Source organism: Bombus huntii, chromosome 15 (assembly GCF_024542735.1).
Source record: "Bombus huntii isolate Logan2020A chromosome 15, iyBomHunt1.1, whole genome shotgun sequence".
Lineage (NCBI taxonomy): Eukaryota > Metazoa > Arthropoda > Insecta > Hymenoptera > Apidae > Bombus > Bombus huntii.
This window is the reverse complement of record NC_066252.1, coordinates 11125363-11146113: the sequence shown is the minus strand read 5'-3', so window position 1 is coordinate 11146113 and position 20751 is coordinate 11125363. Positions and strand designations below refer to the sequence as shown.

The following is a 20751-nucleotide window of genomic DNA, read 5'->3' as shown; positions in this document are numbered from 1 at the left end:
CGAATTACTCGCAGAGTTTCGAGCGAATCTGGTGAATTTGTCGCAACTTGGACATCGATTTCCTTCCAAATATAGGCATATCGGTGGAACAAAACGAACAACGACCGTGAAAAGTCGGCAACGTTGTTTCGCTTTGAAATATTTCGACGAAACTTTGCCAGATACGTGCGACAAGTTTTCAAACACCAAGTGGCTTTCTTATTTCCTCTTTCATTTCCTTTTCATTTCATTCCCCTCTTATCTTAAAGCGCATAGAATCTACCAGCCTTCGCTCCAACGCATCCACCCAATTCGTCGATTAACGTCTTCTAAACGATCACCGAATAATCGATCAGCGTTTACGAGGAACAAACGTAACTTCCGACGTAGGCTATTAACGTATAACAATAAATAGCGTATAATGCTAAAAGGGTAGCGTATCGAAAAAACGTAACTGTAACGATCGTGAAGTATGGGATTTGTTGGCCGCGAGATCCAGATCGAAATCGAACAAATTATTATTATTATTAATCGTAGTTTATAAAGAATTTGCATATCTCTGTAATTGGTGAATCTGTATAATTGTAGGGAGGACGTATCGACGCGACCTCGTTTATTTTCCAAAATAACTCTGTGTGCCACGGTATTTAATAAATATCGACGAACAACGGGCCATCTTTTAAAAAGTGTTTGAAAAAGTAAAAAGTGGGCCGAGGGCAAGGACTTAATTATCGCGCTAATTGAACAGTCTCGAGCACCGGTTGATCGAGAGCTTTTAAAAAGAATCATCCTGTGCTGGCCGATCGAAAAACAAAGTAAATCGTTCTATTAGCGAAAAAGAAGAGAGAACGTGAAACGACGCGATGGGTTGGAGGATCGAGTGGGAAAAGCACTCGGGAATTAGGTCGCCGCGCCGGTGTGAAGGATGGGCCATCGTTAAAACGACAGTAATTACGAAGGTCTGAGGATCGCTAGGAAACAGCGTTCGAGGAGTGGACCAACGATCGACGAGCATGCAAAGATCCACTGATTCTCAAAGCTTACGTAACGTTGCGGCTTTAATTAAACCGAAGCGATGTTTCGAGCTGAACGAAAGAATCGTCGTTCCGGTTGTTTCGCCGGCCACTATCGACAATGAGAGTTAGATGGCGCATATCGAATATCCGTTACTAGCAATAAGTAGTGGAATTTGATGCTACGTAGGCAAACTAGGTCGTTGACGACACTTTTGCCAAGTTTTATTTTAATCAAACTTGAATTAATATATAAACATATATATATATATATATATATATATAGATAGATAGATAGATAGATAGATAGATAGATAGATGAGAGAGAGAGAGAGAGAAAATAAAAAATATTTTCGTCGGAAAGTAAAAAATATATAAAACGAAGAAGTTAAATCGATGGATCGTTAGAATGACAGATTCCTCTTCTTTAAGCTTTATCATAATCCAGTTTATTAAGTGCTCCTGTATTCGCGCATATTACCATTATATAAACTCTATTTACATGCATACTTGTACGGAAATACGACAGAAAGGAATCCGCGACGAGCTTATTCCATAGAAATTCAAATTGAAAATCTCGTCGAGCGACCACATTTTTCTTCCTTTTTCCTATTACAGCGACGAGGCGCTTGTCATTTGTCGTAATTTGGTAATTAACCGCTCGATAAGGATAATTAAGGGCCATGACACTTGCGAAGCTCGCTCTGTTACAACGTCACGATATCGATACAATATACTATTGCCAATTACGAGTATGACAAAGCGGCGCAAGCATCGAACCGAAGATAGAGTCGATGTAAGGTAGAGTCCGATTCTTAAAAAAGTGTCTAACCGCTTACAGGTTCGGTTGAAGGATTTCGATCTTTTAAACTGTAATACTATGTGTGTGCGCGTGTGTACACAGATACATCTTTGCAGCGATATCAAACGCTAAGTTCATTTCCAACAGAGGCTATTCTCCTGAATCGAATCGATGCGTAATTCCGAAGAGAAATCGATTTTAAAGTCCTGTACACAATTTAGGAAGACTTTCGAAAGTTTAAACGATTCGTAAACTTGGCCTTTGAAAGTACGTGAAACGCGATTCGCAATATTAACGTGGTTTTCGCCGTTAATAAGTTGCCAACGATACAGCTTCCGATCGTCCCATTAGTCGTTTCTTATAAAATACTAATGAAACGAACCAAACGACACACAGTCGTGGCTTCGCTAATGGCTGTACGATAAAAAGAGGTAGAACGATGGAAAAATAAGAAAGGAAAGTAAAATATCGAAACAGCCGGCGAACGTTTTACAACAACAACGACAGGGCAACGATTCGCTGCATTTGATATTTGGCTTTGCGTAAGTCTTTCATCGTCTTACGTAAGTACTTACATCGATTAGATTACAACGAGCATGTATCGTGAGATTGTCTTTCTTCGCGGTGATTACACGCAGTTAATCGAATAATTTTTCGCTAGAACGGTTAAGCACGAGTAACAAAATGTACAACATCGAAAGATCGTTTTGGTCAGCGAACGTGCTTACAGACGGTAGTACTGTAATAAAGTCACAGTGAACGGTTTTCGTGACGAAACAGTTTTAATATGAAATCGCGTGTTTTTTTTGCAAAAAAAAAAAAAGAAAAAGGAAAAGAAAAGAAAAGAAAAAGAAATAATGAAAGAGAGAAAAGAAATGTCATTAACCGTACTGTCAATTTTTAACGGATAATTGCAACTTTAAAGATGCAGACGTTTTTGTCGCGTCCAAGGATCGACTTGAAAACATGATTTACCATATATGTACCAGAGATTTCCAAGTCAGATCGTTAATCGAAAACGCTTCGCGCGTGTGATCGTCGGGATCCAAGGGCATAAAGCAACGTAAATTTGATTAATCCACCTCGATAATTCTTATTACGGATTTAATAATAGCAATAATAGTAGTAATAATAATAATAATAATAATAATGATAATGATAATGATAATGATAATAGTAGTAGTAGTAGTAAGTAATAATGATAATAATAATAACATAATATATAATATAATATAATATGATAATCGTAGCAATTATAATAATAAATCGTCATTTAGAATTATTGTACATCGATATATTATATATTTAATATAATCTATTTGATATATTCTATATTAATATAAACTTCTATCTCATCTCGATTAAATTCTTAAATCTTTATATTCATTTTTTTTTTCTTTTATCACCTGCCAAGAGTAAATTCTGGCAACACGAGCGAAAAACACTTACATGTTAACGAGGGGAAAGAAAATACCACCAGAGCGTCTTTTTTTTCTCTTCTTGTTGATCTCCTTTTTACATCGTAATTCCACCGTACGTAACGCCGTGTCACGAGAATGTCTTCTCACTTAGATAGATCAAAAGTAATCGCGTACTCTTATCGCTTAAATTCGCGCAAATGAGAAACCGCGATGAGAAAGAGGAAATAGAAAAAAAAAAAAAAAAATAAAGAACGAACGGAAGAAAAAGTACAACAAAGACGACAAAATCGTTACTCATTCGACACGGTGTTACTTCGTTAAACGTTTGCTTCCTCTTCTAATTTTTTTTTTTTTCTTTTTTCTTTCTTTTTTTGCAATTGACTTGTGAAATATTCTTCTTTCTATCCGAACGTTCGTATGCTGCCCTTCGGATAATCGCGCGATGATTAAATCACATGCTGAGCGTGTGATTAGAAAAAACGACGGTGCTAAAAAGGACTAGAGACTACGTTAGAATTAGTAAAAACGAGACTAAACTTTAAGCGGATACCACATGTGTAATAATAACACGTTTTCATAAAGAAACGTTATCATTTCCCTCTTACGATTTTTTGTACTTTTTTGATTAGGGTTCGTTATTTGGCCGAGCTAGTTACCATTAAATCTTTGTCCATTCGCGAATACCTCGTATTACGGTATATGCGTCTACACATATACATATACATATACAGTGTATACAATTGTGTATCATATACACTCACACACGCCAGGCATATAATTTGGTACTTAAATAGTACTACTACTTGTTTCTCTCTTCTCATATTCGCCTTTTTCTTTTTACCTTGTTTTATAAAAGTACTATTTTACTGCTACGTTCGTGGTGACTACACACCATCCGTTCGATCGATCCACTCGCACAATGTCGCTCTTCTCTTATTATACTTTTATTTCCTTCTTCGCATTCTTCATTCTCGTCTTCGTTTTCTCCTACGTTTCCTTCTTCTCTTACTTCCCTCGTACTTCCGCTCTAAATAAATTCCGTTCGCGCAGAAGAAAGTACAGCCTAATCGGTACTTTTTTGTTTACGTTTACACATATCGGAACCGGCCACGAAAAAACTACAACGCTCCGCTCTGCCTCTAGTCGGACAAAAGTGTCGTTGTAATTCGACTTCGCCGTCTCACTTTTACATTAATATTAACACAGCTCAGAGTTAACAAATGATCGAAAGACGATTACAGAATTATTTTTCCCGCCCTTAGGTTTACTTATCTTTAAAAATCACATGATCCGTGCCACAATCTTCGACTACTTTCACACGTATGATCAGACAAAGACCAATGACCTTTACAAATATCTACTGTATATTCTTCGTCGAATATCTTTTTTCTTTTTCTCCCTCCTCTTTTTTTTTTCTTTTTTTCTCTTTTTTGTACAACTAACAAACGACAAGATCCTTTTATCCTTCGTTCCTTTACTTCTTATAAATATAATAACACCGATGTATTTTGCACAATTTATGTGACGCGTTTCGTCAAAACAACCAAGAAACAAATTATCAATCTTCTCTACATCGAGTCTGCTTAATTACAACCTAAACGTGACTTCCTTTTTATCCCATTTTGGATTTATGGATTTTAAATCCAAAACATACAATTATTCGTACGTATTTTAACATCGAGATAGAAACCAAATCTTTATCTCTCAAAGTGTTTAACGAGATCAGAAATTGGGTCCAGATCTATCGAAACTGACACGCAGAAGCGGAAGAATATCTACCATACATATTTCGAACCTTTATCGCTTTCCAACTTCCAGCCTACTACCAATTCTTAACTCCAAGAAACTCAGAGAAATTACAATGGAATTGCTAATGTTAAGTGGCATGCTGACTGTTGCATTTTCCCCTTTAAATAATGAAAATAAACTTAAGCTGATTATATTATATAAGCGTCAGAAACTAAAAACTCTGTCTTCAGGTTAATATAATTACTTACAGATGACTTTAACGCTATTGGTGTTTATCGAATGACGTTAAGACGTGTATCTGTGATTATATCCGGCATTATGCAGGCTTCGCTATTCGTGAACATGAGTGCAATCGAATGGAGATTAAGGTAGACTTGATGTTTTGGAAGGTAAGTTATGACCCTTCGTTTGGTCGCCGCACGTTGAAGGAACTCTTATTAATGTCAGGGACACAACAGTTTAATAACTTTCTAGCTATAAACATATTGTGAAGATTAATATTACATATTTTCAGTAATAGTCAACTTATCAAGAGGGAAAACTAACTCTAACAGAAACGATATTAGCTGTAACAAAAATTTCACTTATTAACTTACTACTTTGATACCCAGAATCGCACTTTGGCAACGAAACTACTTATTACGCAGTCTCTTGATTAAATAACAATAAAATAATACAGCAACTATTTGTAATGACGAATAAACATCCGATATAATTAAGTAATACGAATCGATGAAATTTTAGACGTTCAGTGGTTTAGTGGTTCAGTGACCGATATTAATGTACAAAGATCATTTAAAAATGATACATTGCCAATGTGTGTGTGTGTGTGTGTGTGTGTGTGTGTGCGCGCGCGCGCGCGCGCGTGTGTGTGTGTGTGTGTGTGTTATAACATTCATACACTTCTTTCTGCTGTATTCAGCAGAAAGTTGCGAATCTCTGAGATCTTGCGTTACAATTAGTTTTGGACAAATCATAGAAAAAGTCTTCTCGGTTGAACTTCGATAACTTAAAGCATTCCGCCTTGTTATTCATCTTCTGTGTCTCCATCGCTACTGTAATCTTGTAAAACTGCTGGTCTCAAAAAGGGTGCGTTGTTAGTTTGACTGTAACGACAAAAATTAATTTACATCTATATATATAGACCGAAATCTAAATCGAACGAACGAAATTTAAAGAAAGGAATAAAATCACTCACGCGAGTCTCCGATAATGATTTAGCCATTCTTCTAGCATTTGTGCTACTAATAAGGGTCTTTTGTGTAGTTTTTGTTGCGCAACAAGAATACCACCTTCGGTCCTGCATACATCCAGCCATTCCTTTAAAATAGATTCTTCGCGGCCTACTTCTTCTAGACTCAAAAAATGTATTGGTAAGAGTTTATGTTCTCGGTCCATTAAAGGCATGAATGTAGTCTGCATCTGTATTTGCAGCTGTTGAAGTGGACCATTACCGCCACCCAAGCCTACACCACCATGAGACGAAAGAGGTGGTATTCTAGACGATGTGTATGGCTCGATGGGAACTAAAGCCGTGAAATGACCGCGTGTATAACCCAAAGCGATAGGTGAGCGAATACAAAATGAAGGTTCCCATAAAAGTGGAAGATAAACACCTTCGAATCTTGCATAACCTGTATGAAAATATTTTATTTAATTATGTATAAATCTTATGAATAATGTTACCTTCGTCGCGATCAATACTTACCTATATCTTCCCCTCTAAAACTTTTAACATATTTAACGCCATAAACAATAATAGGTCGCCTTAAAATATGGGCTAGGGCAAATACGTGTAGCTGCTCTAGAGCACTTCCTGGTTGAGCAGCTGTTGCTAATAAGCTTTCCCAATCTTCTTGCCATTGAGTCTCTTCTAATGTAAAATCCAACATTCTAGATGCTTGAGACGCTTCGTATTCTCTCCATCGAGGATAAAAACTAAATTAAGAAAAATAGATGTGTTGTAAAACAATATTATAATAAAAATTGACGTAAGAATTGCTTACAATTGACCAGCTTGTTGTAAAGTGTCAGCAAGAGCTCTTCTTAAAGCATTATCTCGATCAAAAACACCCCAAGTAGCTTGCATAGCAGAATCTAATAAACAATCGCCAGCAGATCTATTCCAAAGTGCATGTAAACGACTTCCTAAACGTTCGGTAATTTCTAAAGACCAATTCAGTGCTGGTGGTTCTCCGCCGCCACCTTCTAATTGTTGTTGAGCTTCTTTATCTAATAACTCTTCCAACATCTGTTCTTGCACTATACTTGGTAAATCTTCAACCTAATAAGTAATTTTCTGCTTAAATATTATTTATATAACCTACGTTACATCTAGGGATCTTTAACGGACTAATATCTCTAATATCCCATAATATCCCAAAGAAAGAATTATAATGTTATAGTAACCTCAGCAGGCAAAGCAAATGTAGCTATATCAGTGACAAAATAACATGGGAAAGAACCCTTGCGTAACCGGATACTATTAGTGACATGTCTGCGAATTTGAGCAGCCAAATCTGGTGCAACATAACTTGGTACTCTTTTTACTCCAGATCCAGAACCCTCGATTTGTGATAATAATGTCGCTAGTATATCCTCTCTTTGAAATCTGTCAAAAGTATAATAAAATTGTGTAAAGAACAATTTGGAAACTGTGTCTTTCTCAATGATAGTTGATTTACTTTTCTACACGTGTAATGAACAAGTTGAAACATCGCCAAAGAATATATACACTCATGTAATTATATAAAATAAGCTAAAATAGCTTCATAAAGAAATCCTTTGTCAAAAATTACTTCCCACAGACCTAATAGCTAAATGTACTAAGGTATGTCCAACATCAAAAGCACTACTTCTATTTAGAAGCAGAACTTCTGAATGCGTCAATTGACGAGCAGGATCACCACCACTTGCCAAATAAGCTTCAACAGGAGCATTGTCACCTTCCACAATGCCAAGACACGCATTTAACCAGCACCAATCAGTATGACGCCTCAACTGTTTTAGTCTACGCTCATAGTCACAATTATTAGGGGATTGAGGAGTTGACAAATTGTCATTTCTGCTATCAGGATATCTATGTGAATTCCTACAATATAAGAAAACTTATAATAAACTCGAATATTCGTCGCTATTATCTCGCTAATTCTACCAATCAAATTCTGATTAATAGTCAATCATTCTCGACAAATGTAAAAAATAAATTTACCTTCGTCCCACAGCCAAATTCTCATCCCTCTGGGTTTGATGAATATAAGGTGTATGAGGCGGAGAAGGTAAGTTACGCTGGCTATGATCTCTTTCTGGGCTTGGTAAAATAACACCCATGTTATTGGCTGTTCTGTCTCTTCTATCTTTTTCTTTAGGATTACCACACATCACACACTTTGTGGCTTTTGGCCAATTTTCATAAGTACACACAAGGCAAGACCATTTCTCGGGATGTAAATTTGCTTGTAAGTTATAATATCTTTCTGGGTGTAAGTTTATTGGAGGAGGATTCGATCCTGAGTTTGGTGGTGGATCTCCTAGCCTAAGAGGTGCTAGGTGTTCATGCAAATTCGAGGCTACAGTCGAGTGTATCGACTGATTGAGACCTGTAGGTTTCTTATTTCCACACTGAACACAACGTGTGGTATTTTGATAATTAAGATAGGTACACATTGCACAAGACCACTTTCCCAATGGTACATTTTGACAACTAACATTGTAAGAATCTGTTGGACTTAAATGAGTTACTGGACCAGATGCGACATTTGATCCAGACCTTTGTGGGCTTGGATCTCGTAGGCGGTAAATATCCTCCCCTAATAAAGGCTTGGCACCTCTGCACATTGTGCATTTCAACGATGAAGGCCAATTCTCGTATGTACAATATTCACATGTCCATTTTGACTCCTGTTCTTCAAGCCTGCTATTCATTTTCTCTATATGGCCCTTTATTGTGTGAATATTATTGTCTTTAATGCGTAGACAATGTGACGTTCATACACTACTTAAAAATATTTATAAAGCATAAATGTGGTGTCAAAAGTTGCATTAAATACTTGTTAAACCGTTATTGCATGTAATAAAATTTTTCATATTTTGTGTCATAAAATGTGACGCAAAGATAATTTCCATAAATATTAGTGATATTATGTACTTGTCATAAAATGAAATTCATGTCATGTGGTAAACATGTTGATCGTATGTAGGAAAATAAAAGCTGCCACAGTAACGTAAATGTAGACAGCTACCAAAATCTGCAAAGAAAAAAAGAAAAGGTATGACTAATGAAGAAAAGAACATGACGTGTATAAACAAATGTATATAACATTAAACGAAAGCAAGCATTGTCAACTTTATTAACAAAGATAATTTCGTAACCTTAACAAAAGGATACACATCCGCAAAATAAAATAGAAGGTAAGAAAAAACTCATTAAGAGCTCCTTTATTTACATTCGATGGACATTAATCACATGCAAATAATATATATGATGAGAATAATGACAGTGTGCGAACGAAGGCCTCTAGGGAAGCGTGACATTGAATTCGTTGGCGAAGCTAAACATTTCAAAACCAAAACGCGGTAAACTGTAATCGAGGTTTAAAATGTGACTGACCTCTGTGAGCTTTTATGTCGTGCAAGCGTCGCGGCAAGGATAAATATGAATACAATATCCGGAACAAAGTAAAGCTTATAACACGTGGTAGATCGGAATTGGGGCTACCTGGCGAAAGTCGAGCCTGGTGTCCCGAAAGTTGGTGTCACGCGCGAATAAGCTCCATCGAAGTACTATGCATCGGTCGATCGCTGCGAAATTGACGTGAGGATAGTCGTCGATCCGCAGGAATCACACACTGCGGCCAGCAGCCCACTTTAATTGCATTTAAACAATAGAAAAGGTTAAGACGCACAGTCGCGTGATAAATTTTTCGCGAGGACGAAAGCCCGCGTCTTCTCTATTTGCGCTAAAATCCAAGAACAATCCTCTTCCCCACCGACGAAGACCCGAGGCACGTCACTCGTCGAACGGGTGAAACGCGACGAGTGAAACGAAACGAGAAACCTTTCTCTGCACTCACTCACTCCTCCAAAACAGATGCGCTATCTTTCTCGCGGTTGCACTTTGCGCCTCTTTTCTTTTTACAAATCGAACGCAGTCATGATGTTTTCCTACGATACTGGCATGCAAAATTGCGGACTTCGTTGAGAAAATAGGTTTTGACAATCATTCGCAAACAGATGTCAGTACTACCAACGTCACTTCATCTGCAAAAACTCGACATTTCACGTAGTTACGTCACGCGGTTCATCCACGGGCATTCTAACCACAACCCGTTCATTTCTCTCAAATTAACCCATTCGCGAAGGTGATTAACACATGTACGCGAATAATTTCCTCGTAAAATATCACAAATAGTTCTGAATATTTTCTATTATGGTTATACTGATAATATCATGTCAGCTTCCGGTTTTTAAGATGCGCTACGATTCTTTCTTTCTTTCGTTTTTGGATTTTGTACCGATTTCAAAGCGTTCTATTACTCTTCTGACGTATAAAAATATGTAAATTCGCCGGGATATAAATATTGTAGAAGCAATCGCTGAGTGGCATAATTATGGTATATAATAGTCATAATAAACCATTCGTTCACGCAATGCACACGGGAAGCTATTTTTTATTTATAAATATCCTGGGCTAAGCGCCAAATGGGGCTTAGCCTAGACACCTATCCTTGACATTTGATTAAGTAAGACCATTACCATATGCGAAATACATTTAACACGGAAAAAAAACAATTATATTTGCTTTTTACAGTTTACATACCCCGTTCGTGAAACTTACGTTTCTCCAGATATCGTCTGCTAAACGACCAATGACGTCACGGTGTAACAGCTGAAAATTGGTAACATAGCGGTATCTCGTGACGCGATACAATTCTTTTTCTATCAAAAGACTTACGCTCGAAATTTTTTTACGACAAAGAACATTATGAGAATCACGATATTGTACGGTAGTGAGACAGGTACTGCACAAGATGTGGCTGAACAAATTTGGAAAACTGCCAAAAGGTTTTGTTATTGTCCTTCCCTCTATTGTATAGATAGAAATATATGTATATTGTTTCGCAATTAGAAAGTTTGAAATCATTAATTAGCATTAAGAACTTTATCAATGTTATTTTATAATATAATTACTGATGCTAATATACAATGTCTTTTACAAAAGTCTCTTCGATTTTATTTCAGAAAAGGCCTGGAAAGCAATGTCTTTGCAATGAATGATTATAACGTTCAAAATCTTGATACAGAAAAAATGATAGTGTTTGTGGTCGCAACCACAGGCCAAGGAGATCCTCCTAATAATATGAGGCAATTCTGGAGACTTCTATTACGAAAAAATCTCCCAACAACATTGCTTTCTAATATAAAGTATGGAATATTAGGCTTAGGTGACAGTTCCTATCAAAAATTTAATTTCGCAGCAAAAAAGTTAAACAGAAGATTAATGCAACTAGGTGCAAAGGAACTGTTACCTATTGGGCTAGCAGATGATCAACATGATTTAGGAATTGATGCTGTTGTTGATTCTTGGCTAGAAGAAATGTGGATGAAAGTTGGCGATACATTTAATATTTCCATAATAGATTTGATTAATAATGAAAATAACATAATTGAGAGATTTCATATATCAGAAAGAGACAGAAATTCCATGAATAATGAATATTGTTCAGTTCATGATATTTTCATGAAAGAAGTATTTACAAATAATGAAGTGAAAGTGGGTACAATAATTGAAAATATAAGAACTACTGCACAAGATCATTTCCAGGATGTTAGATTAATTAAATTTAGATCAGATAACATTAATTACCAACCTGGAGACATAGTGTATGTTAGACCCAAGAATTCTCAAAAACAAATTGAAAAATTTTTTAATATATTAAATGACAATAATGTGCAATTAAATCCGGATATGTTAATTCAAGTAACTGAAAAAGAAATTAAAGTACCTAATGTTCTAAAACAAATTCTAACTTTATACCAAATTGTAGAGCAGTATTGGGATTTGAGCTTTAAGCCACGCAGATCTACGATGCAACTGTTATCTCTTATCAGTGAAAATGAATTAGAGAAGGGCAAGTTAGATGAATTTACAACAGCAAGTGGTCAAGAAGAACTATATAATTACATCAATAGGCCAAGAAGAACTATTTTAGAGTTACTAGCAGACTTTCCACATACAACTAGTAAATTAAATGTAAAATTATTATTTGAAATTATGTCTCCTATAAAGCCTCGTGCATTTAGCATAGCTTCAAGTTTAAGGATTACTGAAAATGAAATTCATCTCTTAGTAGCAGTAGTAAAGTATAAAACAAAACTACTAGAGCCAAGATATGGACTGTGTTCTAATTGGTTGGCGAGTTTGAAAAAGGAAGACAAGATAATATTTTGGATACAGAAAGGAACATTTAAATTTGAGTACAATAAGCCAATGATATTCATCGGACCTGGAACAGGAATTGCACCGTTTCGTTCGGCTATATTAGATAAATGTGCATTGGATGATAATTTAAATGATTGTGTCCTCTTTTTTGGCTGTAGAAACAAGAAAAAAGATTACCATTGTAAAGATGATTTTGAATATTTGTCGCTGCAAAAAGGTTTAAATTTATTCTGTGCGTTTTCCCGAGATCAAGAGCATAAAATGTAAGTAAATACTCCTTAAATATGTAAATTATTCACTTAAATGTGCCACTTGCATCTTATGTAACTAAATTTTTGTTAACATTTTAGATATGTACAACATGTTATACATAGTCAAAAGCAACTTTGTTGGGAATTTCTTAACAGAAATGGTAACATTTACCTAGCAGGTAATTCTAAAAATATGCCAAATTGTGTTCGTGAAGAATTTGTTGATTTAATCAAACAAATGACAAGATCAACTGAAGAAGAAGCAGAAAATTTTGTTAAACGTTTAGAAAATGAAGATCGGTATCAAGTTGAAACTTGGGGTTAATAAAAGATTTAAAAAAAAATTAGTCATGGCTGCCAATTTTAAAAATTACACATACAAGAATGCGATAGTATGTATCGAAAGCATTTAAAAATAAAACTTTATAACTTTATGTTTGGATATGTAAAATGGGAACTATGTTTTTCAATATCATTTTGTTCCTTTTTATTCATGTAAATATAAAAACTTTTTAATTTTGGATATAGAATAGATCAGCAATATTTAAGAGAAAGAGGTATCTCACATACAAAATTATCCAATGAAATACCGATATAAATATGTACAATAATGTACATGTATCAGTCAAGGAGAACTAATTGTCTTACATTAGTCTTGCCAATTGCGTCCATCATGTTAGATTTTTTTTGTTTGTTGATTTGAATATTATAGATGTGCGCGCGTATCACAATATCTTGAACTAGTTCGTGGTTATTCCTGAATCTCCGCGCAGCGTGGAGCTCGCTCGACGAACTCTAACCCCTATCTTATCTTAACCTATAAAAAATAAAGCAGAAAGATGGTATGTCTTGCACATTGGGGAGCAGTTCTATTCATAACTTTGAAGCCTTAACTATCGAATATGCAGTGATCCCGACACTAAACTCGTAAAGTATTTTCGCCAGACACGGAATTCCACAGAAATTGGGAGAACTCTGCAAATGTCAATTAAATACTTTCTCGTAATTCAAGTTTTCCAATGATTATTTGAATTCTGAATATCCGTCTACCTGGCAAAAACGAAACTGTATTCAGACGAAACAATTATCGCAGATTCATCTCCACCCTAACACCCTTCACTAACACGTGAGAAGTATATTAACCCTCAATATTGCAACAGCTCTTAATTTGACTTAATCTTACAAACTGTGAAAAAATGGCGGGTAGTTACACGAAGAAGGAATTTAGTGTGGGCCCCGAGGAACAAACTTTGTTAAAAGATTCGAATGGAACACGCATTGTGCCCGCGAAAGGTATATACTAATGCCCTTCTTTATCGCATCGTCTTTCTCCATACTTTCGAACGTTAATCGTTTCAGCCTTACTACTATATTTTGAATACTTACAGCTTTACCCTACTTACAAACGTGCACCTTCCTTTCTTTTTATTTTTATCGCAAATATTCCACCAAACCGGTCTCTCACCGGTGAAGATTCATAAAATTCACTGTGATTTTAGATTCATTCTTAAAAAGAGCAGTATATTATGAAATGTTAAGTATTATTTTTACATGTTATATATGTTTAAATATTAATTATTATCGAATATTGTTATATGACGATTACATTAGAATCATTTGATACTGTATCTTTTTTATTCTTTTACATATTTAACTGATATGTTTAATTTAATTTATCAATTTTATTAAGAGAGTAATACAAAAACGTTCATTTTTCTAAATATATACAGCATCTGAAGTTTATATGTGATTTTCTGTTAAAATTTCATCTTGGAATATTATCTAGTTATCTTTAGCTTTTGACTTTTTTACTATTGTGCTTTGCATAGATAACTAACTTTGAAAAAAAAAATTTAGGAAAAAGTGACTGAAAATAAACATAAAGGCGTGTTACTTCCTAATTATCTTTCTATCGTAAACAAAACTTTGTACATGCATATTGAGATGAGTGAAATGAAATAATACAAATTCCTATGTTCTAAATAATTCTCTACAATAAATTTTACGATGCTTTAAAATATATATTATTAGAATTTCATTATGGAAGAAGTATATTGTATGCATATTATATGTACAAAGGTGTCATGTTTTATATAGAACATTATTTTTTTGCTGACACAGAGTTGATGTGAACTAAATATGAATATATCTTAGATCCAAGAAACAGAAATGAATATGTTATGAATATTATAAAATAACATGTGTCTGTATGTATGTGTATATATATATATATATATATATATTGTGTTATTATCATAATTATCATCGGTTAATCAATTAATATTATAATTATATTTTAATAATTGATACCATGTGCCTGATATGTTTAAATTAGCTATTCAATTCCATAATTTTGTGGCATTTTCTGCTATCCTATAGTGTGCTTATAGCATGATCTTATGTATGTTATAGAGGGGTATAATTTAAGCAGATATGGAATACAAGTAAAATAAACTTTATATCAATGTTCCCAGGTTATATTAAATCTTCTTATAACACTTTTAAAGATCGTGTACCAGCTGGTAAATAATATTTTATTTTTTGCAAAATATAAACATAATATTTATGCGATTAAGATTAGTGCTGTGATATATTCTTTTTATCCTCTGTGCTATATAAATCTAAGATACAAATATAAAATCATATGAGTGTGTAATGTACATATCAAGTGTTTGTATCATGATCGCTAAATTAATAAATTGCTTTAAATTGGAGCATTAGTAAAGTGTTCTAAAGATAGCTTTAACTGCAGTATCATTAAATTTGTATGTATATGTGTTGCCCAAATCATATTGTGAATCTAGATCTTTTATTGTAGGCACTGAGCCTGTTCGTCTTTCTCCTGGTTGGGAAGGTACAGGCAGACCTGATGATGAATTAAATTTTAGAGGAGTTACAATGGATCAAGCAGACCTTGAATTAAATCCTCCTAAAGATAGGTATGTATATAAATAAGATGTCATACTTTCAATGCTATTTATTATAATTTACTAAAAATTTTAATTCTAATAGCTTATTTATGTAATTTTAGATTAAACATAGTATTCTGCATAATGGTACTACATGGAATTGGTATCTTAATGCCATGGAATATGTTCATAACAGCAAAAAATGTATGACTCTTTAAAGCATATTTTTTCACTTTTTTATCACTAATTTTACATAGGTTATACATTTTTAATGAAATTTATTATTCTTCTAGTATTTTGTTAATTACAAATTATCTGAAGAATATACAGGAATTCAATCAAACTATGCCACAAATTTTCTTGCATACTTAGGATTTGCAGCACAAATACCAAATCTACTATTTAATTGGTTAAATGTATTTATGCAATTTGGGTGTGTATATTCTGTATAATTTCAAATTAATGTCTTATATACGTGTTATCTTTTAATATTTCTGAAAAACATATTCTCTAGAGCACTTTCATTGTATATGATAGTCTTTATCATCATGTGATAATCTACAGATACTTAATAAGAATCAAGTATCTGTATTTAAAGACAATTTTTTAATTCTTTTAGTGGCAATTTGACAACACGTATAGTATGGGGCATCTTCATACAAGTTTTAATATTTGTATGTACCGTTATTTTGGCAATGACTGATAGCTCTGGTTGGCCAGGTGTCTTTTTCTGGATTACCATGATTTCTGTTATTATATTAAACAGTAAGATAAAATTATTTTTGCAGAAATTCCAAAATAACAGTCATTTATGTGTTTTAAATAAATTATATTTATATTTTGCAATTAGAGAGTACATTGATTTTAAATTATAATCCACTTTTTTACTTAGTGTCAAATGTACTTTCTAAGAACATTCACATCCACATAGTACTAATTTTTGTTTATGAAACACCTTTCAGCTGCTAATGGAATTTACCAAAACTCTGTGTTTGGTATGGTGGCAAAGTTACCAACAAAGTACACAGGAGCTGTTATCTTAGGCTCGGTAAACACCGACTTGTACAGTTTTGTGATATAAAACTTCATGTAATATGTACATATTCAACTATATTACTCTTATGTTACTTTCAGAATATAAGTGGAACATTTACAGCGATGATTAACTTTCTTGCTCAGTATATGGCACCAAATCCTCGGACTGCGGCAATATATTACTTTATAACTGCTCTGTTTATTCTTCTTGCATGCTTTGATACTTATTTTGCACTACCGATAAATGTAAGATTTATAATTTTCTTATCAATTTTATTATAGATTAAGTATAATGTTTTACATGAATTGTTATTGATTGTAGAGATTTTACCGATACCGCGAATTATTACATCAGAAAGGAATAAATAAAAGGCAATTAGAAAATAATGCAAGAGACAAACATAACACACCGCCATACTGGAAAATATTTAAACAATGTTTTCCTCAGTGCTTCAACACATTTTTCATATTTTTCGTAACTCTTTCTCTATTTCCATCTGTTCAATCTGACATAGTTCGTTCGGATCCTAATTTTATAGTTTCATCAAATTATTACAGTACTGTTATGTGTTTTCTCACGTTCAACGTCACTGCTCTCATTGGTAGTTCAATCGCATCGTTGGTTCAGTGGGTGAGTAAATTTTTTAATCGAAATCCGTTAAGTAATAAATGCAGAAACTAATTTTTAAATCATTATCTTTTTTCTTTGCAGCCTAGTAAAAAGTACTTAATAATACCAGTTCTTTTACGTGTTTTCTATATACCATTGTTTTTATTCTGTAATTACAAACCAAGTGGTGTTTCAAGAATATTACCAGTGTACATTAGTAATGACTGGATTTATTTTCTAATCGCTGTTACAATGGGAATAAGTAGTGGCTATTTTTCCTCTTTATCCATGATGTATTGTCCGAGGTGAGATTTATACGATAAGAAAAAATAAAATCTTTCCCTTTTTTTTTTATTTTTAATATTGAAACATATTAGAGAGCGAATTTTTATTTTAGAATGGTAGATTCTGAATATATGGCAACAGCTGGTATGTTTGGGGCAGCATCATTAATCACAGGGCTCTTTACTGGAATATTATTTTCTATGGTTATGCCCATCTTGGTAGCAAATATATCATTTGAATTATCTTAATACATACAACATTCAATAATAAAATATTAATCCATGTTTAAAGACATTCACTTGATAGGAAAATCAAAAGAAGATGAGCGCAAGGAAAAGAATAAGATGAAAGTTCATCAATATAAAGTTCAATTTAATTTTGACATTACTCTATTTATGATATTAAACGAATTTAATAGATTTCTCTGCACTTAATGATGAAGCTGAAAATTTTGATGTTATAAGATGATCTGACAAAGTAAAATGTTAATAATTTTTATTTGTTTGTCTCATACTTCTTTAAAATGCTATGAATCTTTTTGTTACAATATAAAAAAAAAAAAGAAAAAGAAATACAAACATTAAACAATACCTCAAAGAATCGAATTTGTATTGTTGAGAACAAATATTTCATAATGGAATATTTAAAATCTGAAAAAAAAATGATAGAGATCTCTGTTATTACATCAAGTTCATAGTTGTGAGATTAATATTTAATCACTGCCCTAATGCAACTATTAATACTAAATTGGACCAATAAGCCTTAATATCCATATATTATTAAGTTTTTCACATGCATCAGTTTACTCGAAGCCGCTAAAATAAGCACATAAAAGATCTGTACAATTAATAATTGTTATTTACATAGACCAAATTTATAATAAGACTGTGGTTTGTAAACTTTTCATACTAACAATTTAACAAAATTTAGGACTGAGCTGTATCCTATTTAGAAAACAAAGATGTTAAAATGGAAAATGATTTTCTTCTTTGTTAAATGTTTAGTAATGTGCTGATTATAGCGAACAATTAAAAATATTTACCATGTTGAAACACACACATGTGCATATAAGAGCATATTCAAATATTTTTTCCAAGGTACATAAATATTTTGCACAGGGTAGCTTTTCATAATTTTTAATCATCCATTTTCAATTGTTTTATTATATTTTGTATGTTTGTATTCTGATTTTCAGTAATAGGTTTTTTTATAATATATCTTTACCCTTTGTTATTACAAGGTACATTTGTAAGTATATTTGTATTACAAACACATTTTGTGTTTTGTATGATTTTAGTATTAGTTTTATATATCAACTCTTTTTTTATTAAAATATTAGATAATTAGTGTTTGTCTTTTCAAATAATTCAAAATGTTCTACAAAACGGAAGTAATTTGGAAATGATATGATCAATGTTAATCTCGATAAAATTCAAGACAATAATATGTGTTTGTTTCATTTACTTTGTTTTGTATTTCTAATTATTACTCTTTTTTTTCCATTTAGACATATTTCTATATGTTTACCATGTTATAATGTAATATCATGTGTTTGCTATGCTTTCTGTTCAATCAACATATTGTATATTAAAAAGAAGGCTAAGGTAATATGTAAAATTGAAATATCATAATGTTTAACAAGTTTACTAAGACTCTAATATAATATTTATTTCATATACTTACGAAAAAAAGAAATAGGTCATAGCATAAGTAACGCCGCGTTTTGACTCGAACTTTCAATGAGTAAAATTAATACTTCCGTTTACTTTTAATCATCCATGTATGCATTTACCTACTTTTTCCTTAGCAGTCTAAGAAGATTCTACTTCAATCACAGCCTTTAATGCGTCGACATCGAACGTTACACTTCGGCCGGACCTGTGTTCATTAGAAAATTCAAAAACGTCATACGGAAATTTCGGAAACCATTTTTTGACATTTTCTCACATTTAAAACGTGTTCACCGTATACTTTACAAACATTTTTAACAGTATCCTTAGTTGCACTGCCTTTTTTAAGTTTGTATAGTATGTAATGCTGCAAATAGTTTTCGCTGACACTCATCTTATAACTTCCTTTAATGTGAAAAATACCGATCTAATTGTTTCAATAATTAGAGAAAAACAAAGGGAGAAGTTCCTATAAAAACATGTCAGCGAAACATGATACGTAAGTTTATCTAAAGTAAGATAAGAAACGATATTACTTATGACATGACCTACTATTTGTTTACATCTAAACGAAGTGCCGCATATTTTACATTGAGTGGAAAGACGCGTTCTCTTATTATTACTTTATAATGTGTACTATTTTATTATTTATTGCTTATCCTTATTTATAATAAATGTGAAGTTATTATTTGACAAAATTAAAAATATAGTTACTTTTAATAGATTTTATTACATGTATTAACTCATATGTACATATGTGTACACATGTTATTTTCACTATAACAAAAAAAAAAAAAGAAAAAAGAGAGAGAAAAGTATACATCATTAAGTATGAACTTCTGTCTTGGTACAGTTAGTAAAATCTGTAAATACTGTCTAAGTGCTTCTACATGTAATAACATGTGGCGATTATAAATCTGCATTTTTATTGTATACACCATCTCGTAAGCTATACTGTTTTACTGTTTATAATACTGTTTATGCTCTATTTCTATCAATTCACACATACAATTATAACTAATATTCCTATACACTTTCAAATTATGCTCAGCTAAATTATCAGAACCATATATATATATATATATATATATATATATATATATATATATATATATATATAAACAAATCTTGCTAATGGTAAACCATAAATTACCTCAAATATTGTACCCCAGGTTGACCACAAATTTTATTCTAAAATATAGAATCCGAATTCCTAGAAGGACAATCCTCTGCATAAAGCAATTCAGACAATAAATTATAGATAAAATTCAATAAAACCAATGATTGGAAAATCATTGAACTTAAAGCTGGTAGAGCGTAGAAAGGATATTTTTATATCAATTAACTTGTGGACATATGTCATCTAAAATTGCTTAATGCATATCATTAGGTAGATTAGACTTTCTTCGTTGACATATACAATACAATTATTCACTTTAAAAAGTATTTGAATGGTGGTACATCTGTTTTTTACATGAAAAAAAAACAACAAAAAATTGTATAGCAAAATAGGAGCCAGAATACATCAATGTTACAACATAAATCTTACCATTATTATGGTAAAATTTTTGGGCATGCAAAGTATA

At 32.9% G+C, this 20751-nt stretch overlaps 2 protein-coding genes across 6 annotated transcripts; one reads left to right on the top strand and one right to left on the bottom strand.

The window, feature by feature from the left end:
- Window positions 1-5407: 5407 nt before the first annotated feature.
- On the bottom strand, window positions 5408-10182 carry LOC126874102 (ubiquitin thioesterase trabid). Of its 2 annotated transcripts, none has more exons than XM_050635745.1 (8): window positions 9682-10182; window positions 8176-9211; window positions 7774-8055; window positions 7374-7575; window positions 6971-7248; window positions 6673-6902; window positions 6163-6598; window positions 5408-6070 (listed from the first exon to the last, which is right to left on the bottom strand). In XM_050635745.1, the coding sequence occupies exons 2-8, from the start codon at window positions 8886-8888 to the stop codon at window positions 5992-5994; spliced, it is 2220 nt and encodes a 739-aa protein (XP_050491702.1). In that variant the 5' UTR covers window positions 8889-9211; window positions 9682-10182; the 3' UTR covers window positions 5408-5991. The 2 variants fall into 2 exon arrangements, with proteins under 2 accessions (XP_050491702.1, XP_050491701.1); XM_050635744.1 differs by having other exon boundaries at window positions 9574-9803.
- Window positions 10183-10884: 702 nt separating this feature from the next.
- LOC126874117 (NADPH-dependent diflavin oxidoreductase 1) lies at window positions 10885-20292 on the top strand. Of its 4 annotated transcripts, XM_050635785.1 has the most exons (12): window positions 10885-11027; window positions 11205-12668; window positions 12756-12835; window positions 15475-15595; window positions 15688-15769; window positions 15859-15998; window positions 16185-16330; window positions 16528-16613; window positions 16700-16846; window positions 16923-17231; window positions 17313-17515; window positions 17608-20292. In XM_050635785.1, the coding sequence occupies exons 1-12, from the start codon at window positions 10948-10950 to the stop codon at window positions 17741-17743; spliced, it is 2994 nt and encodes a 997-aa protein (XP_050491742.1). In that variant the 5' UTR covers window positions 10885-10947; the 3' UTR covers window positions 17744-20292. The 4 variants fall into 4 exon arrangements, with proteins under 4 accessions (XP_050491742.1, XP_050491739.1, XP_050491740.1 ...); XM_050635782.1 differs by lacking the exons at window positions 10885-11027; window positions 11205-12668; window positions 12756-12835 and adding exons at window positions 13305-13949; window positions 15131-15178; XM_050635784.1 differs by lacking the exons at window positions 10885-11027; window positions 11205-12668; window positions 12756-12835 and adding exons at window positions 14168-14189; window positions 15131-15178.
- Window positions 20293-20751: the final 459 nt, after the last annotated feature.

Coding starts and splice junctions, on each gene's coding strand:
- LOC126874117 (XM_050635785.1), top strand. CDS start 10,948: ATGAGAATCACGATATTGTACGGTAGTGAGACAGGTACTGCACAAGAT. Junction 11,028..11,204: donor ATTTGGAAAACTGCCAAAAG/GTTTTGTTATTG, acceptor ATTTTATTTCAG/AAAAGGCCTGGAAAGCAATG. Junction 17,232..17,312: donor TCGCATCGTTGGTTCAGTGG/GTGAGTAAATTT, acceptor TTTTCTTTGCAG/CCTAGTAAAAAGTACTTAAT.
- LOC126874102 (XM_050635745.1), bottom strand. CDS start 8,888: ATGAATAGCAGGCTTGAAGAACAGGAGTCAAAATGGACATGTGAATAT. Junction 7,249..7,373: donor CATTTGCTTTGCCTGCTGAG/GTTACTATAACA, acceptor ATTACTTATTAG/GTTGAAGATTTACCAAGTAT. Junction 6,071..6,162: donor AATCATTATCGGAGACTCGC/GTGAGTGATTTT, acceptor TTGTCGTTACAG/TCAAACTAACAACGCACCCT.